Source organism: Balaenoptera musculus, chromosome 3 (genome assembly GCF_009873245.2).
Source record: "Balaenoptera musculus isolate JJ_BM4_2016_0621 chromosome 3, mBalMus1.pri.v3, whole genome shotgun sequence".
In the NCBI taxonomy this organism is placed as follows: domain Eukaryota; kingdom Metazoa; phylum Chordata; class Mammalia; order Artiodactyla; family Balaenopteridae; genus Balaenoptera; species Balaenoptera musculus.
Window position 1 is genome coordinate 71270296 of NC_045787.1, and position 18332 is coordinate 71288627.

General features: G+C 33.8%; 1 protein-coding gene across 1 annotated transcript; it reads right to left on the reverse strand.

The window, feature by feature from the left end:
- Window positions 1-548: 548 nt before the first annotated feature.
- On the reverse strand, window positions 549-17866 carry CETN3 (centrin 3). The gene is made up of 5 exons (XM_036848131.1): window positions 17721-17866; window positions 16234-16369; window positions 14517-14631; window positions 8523-8714; window positions 549-3130 (listed from the first exon to the last, which is right to left on the reverse strand). Exons 1-5 carry the CDS (start codon window positions 17735-17737, stop codon window positions 3087-3089), a joined length of 504 nt encoding a protein of 167 aa, XP_036704026.1. The 5' UTR covers window positions 17738-17866; the 3' UTR covers window positions 549-3086.
- Between the last annotated feature and the right edge of the window lie 466 nt (window positions 17867-18332).

The following is an 18332-nucleotide window of genomic DNA, read 5'->3' on the forward strand; positions in this document are numbered from 1 at the left end:
TAACAATGGTTACTATCCCAGAGATCAGGTGACAGTTATGTCCTAGTCTGCCCAGGCTAGTTCTGAATTACACCTGTTGTGCCAAGATAAATAATAGTCTCCCCTAAGCTCCTTCACTCTCAAGTAACCCGGTTTAGATCATAAAATATATGGTCAATTGTGTTGGTCATTAAACTTTTTTTCCCCACAGCTCCAAACCACTATTCTGTATTCAAATGTGTAACAGTAGGGTTAGGACTGTGTAAACTACATTTCCCCTTTGCCAGCTGAATTTTTTTAAGCTCCACTAAAAAGAGGACTAGAAGAATAAAACAGGAAGGCAGGAGGGGAAAAGACTCTTGCTGTTTCCAGTTTACCTGGAGTTCCTGTCAGCATCCCCAGGGCAACAGTTCTTCGTTCCAGGAGCAGCACTTGGTTCCATCCTCCAGCTTTTTCTCGAGATTCCCCAAACCAGCCTCATCATTCCCCATCAACATTAGCACCACCTACCAGTACCCCCTTCCTCAACCATCTCCGAGTCCCTGCTCCATAGGACCTCTCCTCCCAGCTTCTAGTTTCCAGTAACTACAACTTTTACCCTCAGCTATCCCAGTGTTCCTTTCCTGATTTTTTTTTTTTTTTGGTTCTCCAGCACCAATTTAACCTATTCCCTATATTACACTCTGTTAAAATATCCAGTTGTGCTCCTCTTGATGTCTGAGGTCTAACTGAAACTGATACTATTCAGAGGAATGGGAGTGGAGCTGGCAGTTAAAAAAAAAAGAATTTTCACTTTTACTTTATATATTACCTTTATATATTACTTATGTAATTTTTTTAACTTCATATTTTAAGTGATTTTTTGACACTCTTTTGCCTTCTTCACATTGGTCTTCAGAACATTAGAAATTATCTTTAGTGTAGAACACATCACTAGCAATTCCCAAGAGAATTTACATCCAGAGATTAGCATCAGACAGATGGTTTAGGGAGTTGAGGAAATTAGCAACTCAATTGGATCGTCTAACTCATCATGGTGTTTGCTAATGCAAGACCATTAACACTGGCGCATCAACTAAATTTGAAAGTCTTCCATTAGAAGTGCTGTATGAATTTCCTGCAATAAACGATTAAATAAGCCTAGTGCAGTACCCACACCACATATTAACTGCATAACAAATATGTTTTTGATTTCCTCCCCATCCCAACTACCTACCGCCAGACTCTAATCTAGGAGCTGTTAAGAGGTACATAACTTAAAGTAGGCTTTGTTGGTTTATATGTAAGACAAGATCTTAGCTGACAAATCCCAAACTATCAAAGCTTACCAGGATACCAGAACAGCAGATGCAGTAGGTAAGTTTAGCAAGAAAGTTATTTTCTTACATCATGAAATGCCATTGCATAATAAATATAACTATAATGGTAAATGACTAATACCCACCTCCACTTCCTTCTTGTTTAAAGCAAATTCACTCCTTTCTTCTTATTGCCGCCTCTACTAGCCAATTTTATAAGCCTCTGACTCTACAGTTATTAACACTGGAAAAAACTTGAAAATAATTCATATCCTTCTGTAGGAGAAAGCTTTCACAAACATAAAGAACTGAAGTGAGCACTCTTCCCTCAACCCACAGTAAGAAGAAACAAAATGCTGGCATCCCAAGGAGTAACCATTTATATTAAGAATAAAGAAGTTATCTCTGTAAGTGACAAAAAGTACCTTAGGTTATTTATTCCAATAAAGTGGTAGAAGACTAGCAAGCCTAGATACGTTTGTGTTTTATTCTTCATTTTCTTTATTCTTCAATTTCCTGGAAATCAATGTATTTTGTGATTGAGATATAGAAGGCAAATTCATCAGTAAACGTGATACAATTTTTTAAATTTCACAGTCTATTTGTTGCCCTGGATATTGGTATTACTGTGAACACTGATTTCATATTCAAAACTGAATTTTAATATGGTGAACAATTAACTTGCTTTCTAGATAACCATCTGAAATATCACCACCGTTACATTATTCTCTACTGATTTTTTGGTTAAATTTCTAGTGGATAACTCTTTCTGTAATATTCTAGGAGGCTCACAACATTTAAAGTGCCTCAAATTATTACTATGACCTATCTTCCCTAACCACGTGTTTCCCCCTAACATACACTTCTACAAGGAAGAAGAACCCACCAATATCTGGAAAATCTGTCTCCACTGTTTCCTGGTGAATCACAGAACATTCCTTTATACAGCTAAAACAGAGCCTTAAATGATTTCTGTGGCTTAGTTTCCTATTTTCATCACTGTGACGTTTAATTGAGTGATAATTATCTTAACAGATCAAAATTCCAAAATTTAATTCTTTCACTTTGTCAAGAAGTTAGATGATTCAAACTATATTCAATTAGTTTAAGAAAGAAATATCCAGATTTAACTGTCATAACTTAAGATACCAAAAGCGTTACAGAACATAATATTGAATACATGAGGATAAATGAGTCTATATGCACAATACTTTTTCCCTCCAAACTGAAAGACATGACTCATGAAAAAGGAATTATGCCTATACTGAGTCATCATTTTGTACTGAAACATCAAATGTCAAACTTGTAATGGAAAAATGTGCTCTTCTATTGCAATTTATATTTCAATTTTCGTTTCTGAAAACAACCGTGTAAAGAGAAAAGATTTAAGAAAGATACTCTTGAGGGTTAGCAGACATTTGGAATCAAAATAAACAGAAAATTTACCAAATTTTAAAATACTAAAAAATAAACATTTTATTAAGGAAAGTCTGAAAAACATGTGCACCAAAAGTGACTACTAATGCTAAATAAAAAACCTTCAAAAAATGTGTACCACATGATTCAATTTTTTAAACTTTATATATAAAAACTATATTATAAATACAAAGCTAAGCTATTAGAGTACTAACAATACTGTTCATATAAAGAAACTTAACAGTAGTAAAATATGAATACATAAGATGCTTATTTTTGGTCCTTTTGGAAAAAAGAACTAAGTTGTTTTCTTTTTTTAAACACAGCTTCAGGCACAAAAATAGAATATAAGATGATAACTGCAACATTCTTAGTGTTTATCCTTGTAATTCTTTAAATGTCACCAGTCATAATAGCAATGAATTCCTCTTGATTTACTGTGGTAAGAAAGAAAATGTAAGTCAGAAATACAAATTTTTTTCAGAGAACACTATTACTATTTTACTAAGTATCTTTAAATTTTATATTATACAAAATTCTTAATAAACCAAGACATAGCTTTTTGCTTTTACTTCTTTGCTAGGAAGTTGAATACGTTAATTAAATTGAACTTCATGAATACAAAAATACATAAAATATAATAAACAATATAAATTAACATTCTATAGTATTAGCTAGGAAAAAGACAAAATGGTATATGTTAAAAAAATCCATCATAATAATATTTATACACACTTAATAAAATAGTTTTAAAAACTTAAAATTTTAAATTTCTTAGATAGTTAAACTCTCTTGATAATCATTATTGTACTAGTTCATTTAGCAAACCCTTTCTTAATAAATAAGCTTAAATATATCACACATGTAAGTTAGAATTCTGAAGGATAAAAATATATTAGAATTAGAAAAAACGTCAAATCATTGTTTTTTGGAACTTTTATATATTTAAAAGCCTATGTTAAAGAAAAACTAAATGAAACATAGTTAAAGAAAAAAATACTGCAAAAAATAAGCTATAAGGAGTTAAGAGGAATGAGCCGTCCAGGAGCTGATCAAGAACCATGAATTCATGCATTCAATATGAAACATCTACAAGACACTATGATAGACACAGTAGAACAGAATACAAAACCTGTAATACAAAACTGAAAATACTTTCAGTGATTTTATAAATTGTAGTACTGATCTTTAACCTTTGCAGTTAAACGAATACATTTCAGTATCTTATGAAAGCTATGACCCCTCTCGTCCTAGTTAAAAAAAAAAAAATCCAAATACATAAAAATTTTAAACAATTTCATCAATATGTACCTTCATTTAAGAACCCCTGATTTAGAAAAATCTAGAGTGAGGCATCTAGACCAAAACAGGAAACAAGGGTATATTTTTAAGAAAAACAACATAAGGAAAGCAGCCTTGGAATGATCTGACTACACATTATTTTAACAGCATAATAGAGCCATGATTAAAATATTCAAAATCTGAAAAGTACTTATGTTTTGTTACTTAAAGATCTAAAACTTTTTTCCCTCAATTTGTAAAATCTCAATACTCAAATTTCAAATTAAGCTTCATATAGTTCTAAAACAAAGCAACTCAATATTTATATTCTTTATATGTAAACACTTTAAAGCACTGTAGCATTTCAAAAGTATTTTAAACTATTCCATAATTTCATACCTAAAAACAAAATACTTAAGTCCAAAAAAGTGAACCTAAAAGCTGAAGGGAAGAAAGTGGCTAAGGAATTTAAACTAGCTCCTTTATCGTCAGTGAGACTTTCAGACAATTAGGAGAATCTGTGATGCCTTTATACATTCGGTTTTATAACCTTCTCTATCAATCGTATCTTATATCAAGTTCCTTGATGTAAGGAACACAATGCCTACCTTAAAATAGGCCTTTGATAAAATATATATTGAATCAAACATATATGACACTTCATTTTTTTCTACACTGCCTTTTTAAACAAAATTTTCATAAATCAATCATTTCATAGGGTAAATCTTACTACATGTCATTAAAATAAAAAATTTTAGAGAAATTAAGTACCTTAGAGACCATCTGGCTTTGAGGGGAAAAAACAAATTTTAATATCTGAAGTGCCAGTTGAATATTTTACTAACACACTGTTTCCCATAATAGTATACAATTTTAAAAACCCCATAAACATAGAAACCTAATTAATATTTTACTTTAAAGCACAAGAGGCAATACAGTGTTATGGTTAAAAGCATATTCTTTGTCATTATGGAGGTATGAGTTTAAGTCTGGCTCTGCCATGTATTAGCTTTGTAATAACCTTGGACAGGTTATTAAACTCTCAGAGCTAGTTTCCTCATCTATATATATGCATGTATCCTATGCATAAATGGGTATAACACTGTATTCACTTCACAAAAGCTATTATGTAAATTAAGCGACATAATCCACAATGTAACATGCTAAGCACAGAATCTAACATATATAAAGTACTAAACAAATGTTAACATTCATCATAATTATTTAGAAGATGGTCCACTTTGGTTTTTTAAATGTTGCTTCCACTTTTCCAAAATGATTTACTGTATTTTATTTTATATATCTTGGGAGGGATTCTTTCTATATCATTACCACAGCTGTATTTATATTTTGTATTATGTCTTCTTTTCCTTTAATTCCTCATTCACCATGTTTATTATTCTATATATACAATAAAAAAAATTTTCATTGCTCTCAAATACTGAAGTGTGAAAAATTCATAAAAACAGAACAATCACTGAAGTCCAAAAAAGGAAGCGAAGTGTTATGATCTTTACCAGTTTAACATATACAAAGAAAGCAGGTTAGTTATATCTAAGAAAAACTCTGCCTACAGTCCAAAAAAAAAAAAAAAAACAGATTACGTGATCAGATTAATAAATTATTATAAAATCTAACTTCCCACTTTTTCAAAAATGGGCAGATTTTCAGATAGCTACAGAGACCCAATATAAATTAAGGCAGTAACCCAAAGCCACACTAAACAGATTAGGGTTGGAGTTCTCATTGTTTCTGAATATGAAAATGCCTTTAAATAATAATTTTCTGGACTTGCCACAATAACAGCTATCCTTAGTATATCTCGTTTGAGAAGTAGATAATGTCAAATAGCTATATAAACTCTGCAATCAATCTCAACAGCATTTAAATATAACCAAAAAAAGCAGTATATGTATGCATGTGCAATACTATTATTCATATGGTCTACAGACAATATTTGATGCATACATGAACTCCCAGACCCTGCACAATACCTCAGAAGGCCTCCACCCCTAGATACCCACATCTCAGATTGGAAACTACTGGATTAGACTATTTTAATATGATAAGACCACCCTCCTATCCCCCCCAAAAAAGACAAGTCTTAACAATAAAAGATTATGTGTCAGGTGTATTTTATTTGTAATCAATCACTTGGAAAAAAGAAATAAAAAGTGTTATTTGCCTGTTATTTTATTTGTAATCAGTCACTTGGAAAAAAAAAAAAAGTGTTATTTGCCTGTTAGTCATGTGAATAAATGACAGTAGGATGCCCAAGCAACAGTTGTACAGTGACTTAAAGTGGAATAATGCAAGCAGTGAGGACCGAAGAAATGTTTTAAGGATGCACTAAAGTAAATCTCCCAGCAATGGAGCACAGGTGTGAACTCAAACTCAAAAGCAGCAGGTAGAGCAGTCTAGCAAGGGATGCAAGAAATGGACACATTTTCTAAGAAAAGTTTCACATGATGTTTGAATTTAAGAACAGGTTACTAACTGGTATTTTATTCTAATGTCAAATGAAGCTAATAACTAAAACCTAACTTGCATGAGCCTAGTACAGGAAAAAGAAACTGTTTATAACTCTGGTCGTTTGACACGTAAGTAGCTGGAGTATGAAAAAGACACACCAAGATTCTCTCTACCACTGAAGAGAGTACCTTTACATAAAGGAACTCATTTAAAGCTAATTTAGGGTAATAATCAACAGCTAGGGAAGACACAAACATTTTTTAACTATGAAGACAGCGGATTATAAATCCAAATATTAGAATTACAGCTTAAGAAGTCCTTTAAGTCTTCTCAAGTTTTAATCATCTCTGTTTTAAAATATAACTAACTATATCGATACCCTTCAAAGAGCTAGTACTAAAAATAGAAAAGTTGTATAATGTTCAAATAATAGTCACATAAATATAATGAGAAAGCACAATAATGCGCAATTCTAATGGACAATCTGAGCTGATAACTATTTGCTACTGTCTTATCTCCTTATTGAAGCATGCCAGTATTTCCAAGGTTTTATATATATATATATATATATATATATATATATATATTTATGTAAAAATGAATAGTTGGTACTATAGCAACATGTATCTACTGTAACGCACACTCCTGCTCGCTGCTTAAGTCAACAAACGTCAGAGTACTCATCATGTTCAAGAAAATGCAGGAGAATATAAAGATGAAGAAGAAAAAGGAAAACAAGTTTACATTTAATGCTAGGCACCTTCAATTATCTTCATTTAATACTCACAACCATCCGGAAAGGTATTACCATTCTGATTTTTATAAATAGGAAAACTGAGACTCAGACAATGTTAAAAACTTGCACAAAAATTACAGAGCTACTAAGTAACTGGTAGAGATTCAATTCGAATCCAGGTCTGTATGATTTCAAAGCCTCAGGCCTTTCACACTATATGATTCCAAACTACTCTTCAATGGCTCACAATATAACTGGAGTGACACACATGTATATAACTAACAGAAGGCAGTGTACAAAAGGTCAAAATAGTTTATTTCTCTAAATGTTATGGGCCCTTAATGGAAATCTCATAATTTATAAACAGAGACCACTGAGGGAGGCTTTTGAGAAAAAGATGGAGTTTAAAATGAACCTGAGAGAACAACTAACATTTTAGCAGACAGCAATTGGCAATTAGAGCATTCTAGGATTAAAGAATAGCATGATGAAAGGCACAGCATAAAAAGATAGGACAGAGTATATTTTGTCAAAGTATGTATACTATATGGGAGGTGAGGGTTAAAGTAGAAAGTAGAAGAATACAGTGGGAAATAAAACTAGATAATTATGGTACGACAGATCATAGAAGACTTTGGACTTTACTCCATAGGCACTGAAGAATCACTGTAAGTGTTTGAACAGGAAAATGACATCACCAAACCTGCATTTTAGGAAAAGAATGCTGCTAGAACAAATTAGGAAGAGAAAAGAGGCTTATAGGCATAGAGGGCAATTAGGAGGCTACAAGAGACTGTAAAGTCAGTGAGAGCAGGGACAACATCAGCCTCTTTCATTGGGTAGCACCAGTCAGCACACAGGACACGGTACCCAGCAGGCATTCAAGGGAATGATGAACAAAGCTATGATAACATTCCTACAAAGAAACTAGGGCCTGAATTAGGACAGTAGCAGTAAACAAAGAAATAAAACAGATTAAAAATATCTGGAGGGTAGACTCAACAGAACTTAGACGTGCACGTAGGTTGAGGAAGAAGACATTAAAGGCTGAAATTTTACTGAGTGGCTGAAATTTTGGAGATATTTCACCTCAAAGAAAAGTAAAGCAGTTTCTTGAAGTGTGGAAGCTCATACTATAATCTATACAGTTAGTTTTAAAGGTCTGCTTCATCCTAAACTGAGTATGTGAAATACTTATGCAAAAATCCCATTATAGGATGAAAAACATTTACACTAAATAGATAGCTTGCAAAGGGTCTTGAAAATCATTTGGTTTTAGAAAAAATTACTATATGTGTACAGTAGGAATATTTGGAATGTATGTTTTACTCCAAACTTACTTTCTCCATCACCATCTTTATCAAATTCTTCTATCATAGCCCGAAGTTCTTCATCACTCATGTTTTCACCCAATTCTCTGGCAACACGTCGCAAATTCCTCAGGCTTATTTTACCTGAATCATCATCATCAAATAGTTTAAATGCCTTCAATATTTCTTCATGTGGATCTCTTTCCAATATCCAGTCTGTCACTATAGTTAAAAAAACATGAAAAGTAAACCTTCATAGTCTCAAAGGCATTCATTTGTGAAATCAACTAATTATTAGATGAGAATTAAAGCTATGAGTCTGTCAACATTTAGTTTGACGATAAAAATGCCAAAGTCCAAAAACCCAAAGAGATAAACAGAAAATTAGAAAAACCAAATCCATATTTTAGAATTTAACCTTTACATTATCAACAATTTATCCTATTATAAGAATAAGTATAACTATATCACACAGAAGCAAAATTTTGAAAACTACATTTATACCATATTTATTTAAGGTTTACTATTATCAAGAATTGTACTAGGCTCCACTGACATCAAGCACACAAGTCTAGGAGTTTGTAACCTAGTTGTAGAGATGATATACCAACAAAACAATTAAAACCAACTAGATAAAAGTTGTTTGTTGGCTAAACTTAATAGTAATACTGATTGTTCTTCAAATTTAATACAACTTAAAAAGAAACAAAAAACCCCTGACAAATTTATAAAATTAACTGCCACCATTGATACAGATACAATCTCAGACAGTAGATGAAAATTCCACTCATATCCTCATGATTTAAAAGAACCTCTTGGTTTCTCAAAAGTAGTTATTAAAAGGACTGAATCTGATTGTAGTAAGAAAAAAAAAAGGTCTGAAAAGGAGATCTCTCTAAAGTCAAATCCATTTTGTTCATCAAGATAATAACTATCAGACAGCTAAACTAAAATTAAATGTGAGTAATTTCAGGCCTCAATAGTAATAATTATTTTAAAATACTAAATGTAATAATATATAATAATAGAGTCAACTTAATATTTTCAATATAACCACAGTCTTTAATCAATAGCCACAATAACAGAAAATTTTAAATCTGTGGTATAAAATTTTTTAAGTTACTAGATAAAATTCTGAAAATATCAAAGGAAATATCTCTGAAGTAATTCTACATGCTAGTCTACCACTACAACAAGACGTATTTATGACCTTCACTGTCCCATTAAAAATAACTCAGTCCTGTTGAGGTTTACAGAATCACTAAAAATTTGCAAATGCTTATAGATGGAAAATACTGGAATATTTAATGCATCCAAAAGAAAAATACAATTCAAGTCCCCCACAAATAGTTGTTTTGCTGCTGTTTTCCTATTTGGTTGAATAAGCTTTAGAATAAGCACCTATTCAAGCTAATGTTAAATCATCTACACATATATTCAATAGTTTTCTTTTATCCATTAATTTTATGCAAAAAGTCTTCCAAGTAACTAATTGAAGTATATTACTATAAGTATGCAAATCATCAAAGCTCATAAATATTCAGTTAAAAAGGAGTTGGCATATATACAGCCATAACACCAAAATAAAATACCACACTTAACTCTATGGCTCATACTCAACTTATTTTGAATTTAGTCCCAACAAAAAAGCAGGACAAGGAAAAAAAAGTGTTAAGAAATTTTCTTCACCAATTAAATAATTTACATGACAGGTGAACCAAAAAAGCAGCTTGCTGAAAATATTAATGTATTTAAAGAAGCAACAGGGTGATGTGGGGAACAGATGGGGCTCCAAGATGTATAAATTCCTATCCCACTGGTGCTTTAATTGTGTTAGTTACTTCAGACTTATGTGTCTATATAATCTTTTATCAATACTTTGTCTTAGAATGCAACTTTTCTTTGGAACTATAAATACCCATCATTCTGGACAGCTAAAACATTGTAACTTTATGGTGACTATCCTCCAGGCCTGCATCTTCTATTCTTATTCTACAAAGTAGAATTATAAGAAATATATTTATTTTTCAATGAAAATAAATCGACTGACATACAAGCAGTAAAGATGGGTTCAATCTATTTCACAAATTTCTGTCCATGTAACTCAATTTTCAAATGATTTAATTATACTCTCAGAAATGTACTTACTCAAAATACTTAGGCTTTATACATTATAACAATCACTTAATAAAGCAAATTCAAAAACATCACATTAAAACTTTAAACCCTATCAGTTACTTATATCCTAGAGTACTGAGGTTACCACCTTTTTTTACTCTTGAATGTACCACTTTTCTTTTTATTCTCACCACCCTCAGCATAAAAAGTCTATTACAGTTATCCCTCAGTTTCCATGGTATCCATGGGGGATTGGTTCCAGGACTCCCCTCAGATACCAAAATCTGGGACGGATAGCATTTGCATATAATCTATGTACATCCTCCTGTATACTTTAAATCATCTCTAGATTACTTATAATACCTAATATAATGTAAATGCTATGTAAATAGTTGTAAATATGATGTAAATGCTATGTAAATAATTGCCAGGCACACAGCAAATTCAAGTTTAGCTCCTTGTAACTTTCTGGAATTTTTTTTTCCTAATATTTTCAATCCGCAGTTCGTTGAATCCACAGAAGCAGAACCCAGGGATAGAGAGGGCCAACTGTATCTTCTGCCTGCAATCTCTTCCCTTCAACACATCTTTAATAATCTCAACAGTTACCTCTCTAAAACATATTATCTCCTCTTCTTTAAAAACTGACATAGATCCTCTGACTAAAGTCCAAACTCTGTGTTATGCAAGACTTTACCTAGCTAGCCCAGTCCTACCTTTCCAGTTATTTCCCTATCCTCTAGAGCAGGAGACTAACTGAAGTTTTCTGAACATGCTATATGTCTACTATTACTCCTTGTTGTTGCTGTTTTCTCTGCTTAGAATGCCTTTCTATACCCCTCCCACAATTTTCCCCTTGTGATGAAATCCTATTCCTGTTCCCAAAGCCTAAATTAAAAATCCCCTCTGCAAAGTCTTCAATTGCTCTAGATCAGGAATTGACAAACTTTCCTGCCAAAGACCAGACAGTAAATATTTTAGGCTTTTTTTGGGGGGGGGCCGGGGGAGCATAAGGTCTCTATCTCAACCACTCACTCTGTCATGGTACCACAAAAGCAGCATAAAAGAATGGATGTGGCAGGGACTTCCCTGGTGGGGCAGTGGTTAAGAACCCACCTGCCAATGCAGGGGACACAGGTTCGAGCCCTGGTCCGGGAAAGATCCCACATGCCACGGAGCAACTAAGCCCGTGCACCACAACTACTGAAGCCCGCGTGCCTAGAGCCCGTGTTCTGCAACAAGGGAAGCCACCGCAAAGAGTAGCTCCCGCTTGCCACACCTAGAGAAAACCCGCACACAGCAATGAAGACCCAACACAGTCAAAAATAAATAAATAAATAAATAAAAATTTTAAAAAAAAGAATGGATGTAGCAGCATACAGGCAACAGCTGAATTTGGCCCAAGGGCTGCAGTATATGCCACTACTGCCCTATACAAAATTATAATTTACCACAGAGTATCATAGCTTGTTATCACCCGCATTTAAACTGTAAGCTCCTTGAAAGAAGAAACTCTTAGTAACTTCTGATTAATTCCCCTCCCTCACCCCAGCATAGTACTGAATGCCAAAAAAGTCAGCAAATGTTTGCTAAGCAAAACAAAAATATATATAATATTCTATTCTAAATAGGCAATGAAATAATAAATAGTACATGCCAAAAATAGACAAGTACAAATAGCTGACTTATCTTGGTCTTACTTTAAAGCAGCAATTCCTAAAACACCTGTAACTCACTAGCCTCAGGCTGTCTAAATTCTAAACTTACATTAAGTATGTTTTAGTACTTTTTTCTAGCATTGGGAAGAATATGAAGTGCCAAACTTTATCTAGAAATACCTGTAAATATCTGTGGAACAATATCCTTAAACAGTAATAGATAGTAGATAAAAGTAAGATTCAAATATTCTGATTTAGAGTTATTTGTCCCAAACTATAAAACATATATTCATCTGTGGCCAGTTACTATTTAAAAATGATCAAAAAATGGGGAAAGTAATAGTTTTTGATTATTTGATTCCCAAACAGTAATAAAATTTTATTTAACAGTTGATATTCTCAATAGGTAACCTTAGGATAGTTAAAGTATGTACTAAGCCTGCCAAATGGTTGATCTTTGAAAGTCAGGCTGAAGTTTACTCATGACCATTTATTCTAGAAGGAACCCAGTATTTCTGTTCTGTTAATAACATAGAAGAGATGCAGGGTTAGGAAAGGCAGAGATTACATGGGACTCTGGCTTCAACTGCTAATAAAATCAAAATTTTAAAACTGTATTCACCTAAGATGAAATAATGTGTTTTGTAAAATTATTAGAGGCAAATAGTGCTTAAAATAACCTACAACTACAGGAAAAAGGTAATGAGAAAAATATAAATACATGGAGCAGAATACTTTTTATGTTCCAGTGATATACATATTTTCCAGCCATTGAAACAAAGACTAATTTTTGAAGTAATAATAACAACAAATACTTAATAGAACTTACTACATACTAGGCCTTTTTCTAAATACATATTTTTAGCTTAGTTATTTCTCCTAAGAACCCTATGAGATAATACAACTATCCCCATTTTATAGCTGAAAATGAGGCACAGAGAAGTAAAATGACCAAGTTACACAGCTAGTAAGTGGCAAAACCAAGATCTAAACCCAGGCAACCTGGTTCCAAAATGTCCATGCTAAACCATTACACCGTACCAAATGTGCCTGAATTATAGCTCTTTCCTAGTAGTATCATTTCTACTGTATCCTGATCCTTGTTTCTATAAACAATCTAAGTTGAAACTTGAACTAAGATCATAAACCCCAGAAAGCTTCAATACTGGGAAAATAAAGATGGCTCTCTACCTCTTCTCAAGTAAATAATTCTACGAACTAGAGAAAAAAAAAAAAAAGAATATGCTCTCCAAAGGGACAAGCTGCCTCTCTAAATAGTCATCTATTAGTTCATAAATTGGGGATCTTCTGTGCAGTGGTTTTTTTGTCTTTTAGATTTATCTGTTCTTTAATTTCTTTTTTCCTTGCTTTTGGTTTGAATTTTCAGATTTAAAAGAAATTACTAATGATATGAATCTATTTTTTCCACATGTACTAACTGCCATTTCTTTTCATTTCTCATATTACTTCTTGTTGAATATTTAAAATAAAGGGTTTGTGTGTATGTCTGTGTGTAACTGAATTTTCCTAGATTTTTAAAGTATCTAAAAATAACTAAATAATATGCTGATATTATAACCCAGTGGGTTGTTCTAAAATGTTTTCTCCTGCTCCCAGTCTGCTAAGTGCCTCCCTTACTACAATCTTCTCCCCAGAAGCAACTTTAAAGAGATGACTTTGTTCATTGAGATCAAGGTCATCCAGAGTAGGAAGCCCCTCATAAGCTTTGTCAACCTGAAGACATGCACTTCATCTACAGCTAAAGATACCAACTGCTACCAATTTCCTCTCCTTCCACTTTGCCAACAAAAATCACATACTAGGATGATCCTGGGAAATATTTTCCAAACAAAAATATACCAAATTTTATCTTTTACTGTGAGAAAATAACTTTTTGATCACTCTTTTACTTTTATCACATAATATAGGTACATATTACATGGAAAGACATCTTCCCGGGAGAAGCTACACAATAGTTCCTTGGTTAAAATCTTCAGAACAAAAGACAAAAAGATAAATCCCATTTACAGTGAAGCTATAAATCTTATTTTTTCTTTGAAAATTAGCAAAAAAAAAAGTACCAAAAAAACTCCAACATAAGATTCACATTACACAGCAATGTTCAATAGCAAAATTCCATAACCCAGAGACTTCTAAAAATATTGATAGTAACCAGATAATTTCCTAACAAACTGCTGATTACAAAGACTATTGTAAAATAGTCTTTACAATATTGTAAAATACACACCAACTTCATTAAAATCTTCAAAGGTGATTTTCCCTGTGGCTTCTCTGTCATAATCTTTAAGAATCTTCAGTACATCAGCTTTTTTTACATCAAACCCCAAGGCTCTCATTGCCACCTTTTGGATTAAAAGGGAAAAGCAAATTATAAACATTTTTTACAAAAGAAGTGAATTCCAATTCTTAAATAAGTTTTTACTACTTAAAAGATGACAACACATCAATAAAACACACACTCTTTTGCATGTTTTATGTCTCTAAAATAACAGTGATAGTTCTTCATTACTGAAATTAAATGGCAATTTTTTTCATTTATATATCCCTTTTTTAATGACAAACTAATCAATGAGTGTTTATAGAACACATTCTACAATGTACTGACTTTAGTGCACAGATAATTTTAATAAGTTATTTTTTCTCAAAGGATTAACAAACAAATCCAAAAAAAGGCACAGCATAAATATTAAAAAGTTATACAATAGAAGAGATTAAAAAAATTATAATAAGAATTTTCATCAGACTCGACATGATTAGTTACCAAGTAAGTGGTCTAAGAACCTGACCTTAGAGAAAGAAGAGATCTAGTTACTAGTAACAAGGAAGGAGAGATGTTACTGGTTAAAGTCTTATTTGGAGAGATTCGAGTTGTTCCTCAAATCGTATATGGATGAAGTAGAGTAGAAGGGCATTTAGAAAAGAATGACTAGTATTAAAACACACACAGAAATAAAGAATAGTCTTGAAGGCAATGAACAAAGCAGTTTACCTTACCTGAATGGGAAAAGATCAGGCGGAAGAGAGCAGCTAGCAAATGAGAAAAGTAGGTGGTAGTAAAAGTGTGGAGGGCATTCAATACAAATGAAAAAAATCTGAACTTTATCCAGGGTACAATGAGGAGCCACTAAGGGTTTATGAGCAATGAATAATATGATGAAAGAATTTTAGAAAGACGAATCTAATGATAGTGTACAGGAAATGGAGAAACCATTTAGGAAGTTCCAGATATAAAATAAGATCCCAAACCAAGATAATAAGAATAGCAACAAATGGAAGAGACATTATAAAGGAAGAATGGATTGAAGCTGGGTAACTAAAAGAAACAGTGAAAAAGTGAGCTAAAGAGGTACAAAAATACTATCTTTCTCATTGTGCTGAGTTTAAGACCCAAACTACCTTAAACATCAATTTCCCCTTGGTTCTTTATAAATAATTCTAAAACTTAAAATTGACATTTTTTCCCCATTAGCACTGTGTCAACATCAGACGTCACTTATGTTGTTTGCACCAGAGAAAATAGGTTGAGACTGTTAATAACATGTTCAAATTAAAAAACAAATAACACTCCCTCAATCTGAAAAATGAATGGATCACCAAAAAAACCAAACCAAAACAAAACAAAACACAGTGGGAAGAGGAATATAGTTAGAACTGTTTAAAACCTACAGTTTCAAATTTTTTAAGTATGTGAGTGGAAAATAAGCTCCTCCATAGGAATGTATTTTTACAGTTAAAATACTATTCATTTTACCACGTGAAAAGGAGTTTCTAAAAAGGTATGTTTTGAGTACTATTCAATTTTATTATAGCACTTAATGGTAAATGCTTAAAATGGTTTCATATTTCCAAAACCAGTTTAATTAAAAATTTTAAAATATATTTTTAATCAACTGTCAAAAATGCAAATCATTTTAACAGAAAAAGATATATTTTAAGTATATTACCTTTAATTCATGATAATCTATTGCTTCATCTTTGTCTGTGTCAAAAAGTTCAAAAGCATCTTTAATTTCTTGTTTCTGTTCTTCAGAGAGTTCTCTTCTTTTTTTCCTCTTTGTTTTGTCAACTACAAGCTCATTTCTATGAAATGATAAGAAAAAAGTCTATTTAGTCCACTTTAATCCTATTCTCCTAGGCTTACAAACTATTTTGGCATTGTGGGTTAAAAATGTTTTTAGATTACACATTTTTTACCGTTTGGCACTTCTTTGTAATTTCTCCCATTAATATTAACAAATCAGCCAAAATAATGAACCTAAGCATACCATGAATACTAAACACCAAAAAAAGTACATAATATTTGTGCTAATTCTATATAATAATGTGAAGAGTCAATAGTCTTGTAAATCTCACTTAACATATACATCTAGACTTAATTTCTCATAAACTCTGAAAAAACTTTAAGTAATTTACTGCAAAAGCCAGAAATGTCTTCCTTAAGAGGTGTCGATCTAAGTGTTCCAAATTTTCAAATGGGGCTACAAGACTTGTATAAGAACAAGTTTTGAAACGGAAGAATTCTATAAATTTAAAAAATGTAAAACTCAGTGGAGTTTATTTGCATTTGAAGTTGTTTTGTTCTCTGAAATCTATCCCCAAAAAGGCAAGAGACGACTAAAAATGACAAAAAGAGGCATGACAAAGCTGAGGAAGTTCTTTCACAAGAGACCTGACTTCACACAAACTTGCAGCTCCCGGGGGTCATTCTCTTCCCAAGATTCTGAAGGGACAAGTTCGCAACCCACGAACAGCTGACCCCATCCAAGAATACCACGATTATCCCTTATTAGAGCTCGGTACCTTTTTAGTGTGACGTAACTACATAGACATTTTTAAGGTAAAACTTCTAGCTGGGCTTGGGGGCGGAGGCAACAAACAGTGCGTTAGAGGTTGGAACTGAAGGAAAGGTAAAGCTTAAGACATTTCGGAAATCTAAGAGATTACCAACTATAATCACTAAAATGTGTCTCCGATTATACCGTAAAGCATGGCCGCAGGAGAAGAGCGAGGAGTGGGTTTTGTGTTATTTCCAAAATTTATGGGTAAGTATGTTAGCAGGAGGTCACCGAGCTGGAAGCCGCTGACAAGGAACTGAAACAAGGGATGCTCCAAGGCCTGGTTTCCCGCAAACACCACGCATAGAAACCTCGCGATATTTCACTGCCTCCTCGAGACTAAGACAGCCCACCTTCTTGGCGGTCCAAAGCCCAACGCCCTGACAGAAATGACCACCTCAGCAGAAGTGTGCGGAGCTCACCAGAGCCTCCAGGGTGAGGGGTCCGGGCCCGGGAAGGTTGGCCAAAGATCTCTCCTCTCGTCCCAAACTGCATTCCCTTCCTCGCCTCGGCCCCAAGCTGCCTCCCTTCCACACACAGCCGCCCTGGGGCCCGCGGCGGAGTGTGGAGAGCATTGCCGCCTGCTCATTACCGACCTCAGAGCTAAACTCATGTTCTCTTCGGACAGAGACGTTCCTCTCGAGAACGATTTTAACCCCTACCCAAGGCAGCACGACTTCCACAAGCCGTTCAACAGACACCAACGACCTCCGCGGCCTCAAGCACCTCCCACAAGGTAGACACGTCTGAGCTGGATTGGTTGAAATCGCTAATGTCCTGCCCATTGAGGCGAAAGCGTCACTAGTCCTCTGCTCTCATTGGGCATTTTTCGCGTCAATCAAAGAGATCTCCCTGCCGGCCTCCCCCGCTACGCCTCCGGCCCTTTAGATTGGCCTATTGCTTTTCCCCCCTAATCCTTTGCGAAGCGCGGATCTGAGTGTCTGTTTGGCTTTTCGGTCGGAAGGTGGCTGAGCTACGCCTCAGGGGAGAAGGCCTGCCGGCTTGTGGGCCAGTGTCTGGAGACAGGGCGGGAAGGGAAGGGAAGAGAGACGCCGCAGGCTGTCCTCTGGCTAGAAGGAGGGCGTGGCTTACGAACGCGGTCTGCGAAATTTGACTGCCTTGTGTTCTACATTTTTGGATGGTTTAAGTACATGGGGAGTTCGTTTAAAACGCAGATTTAAATATCCCTCATTTTGATTCTAGTAGGT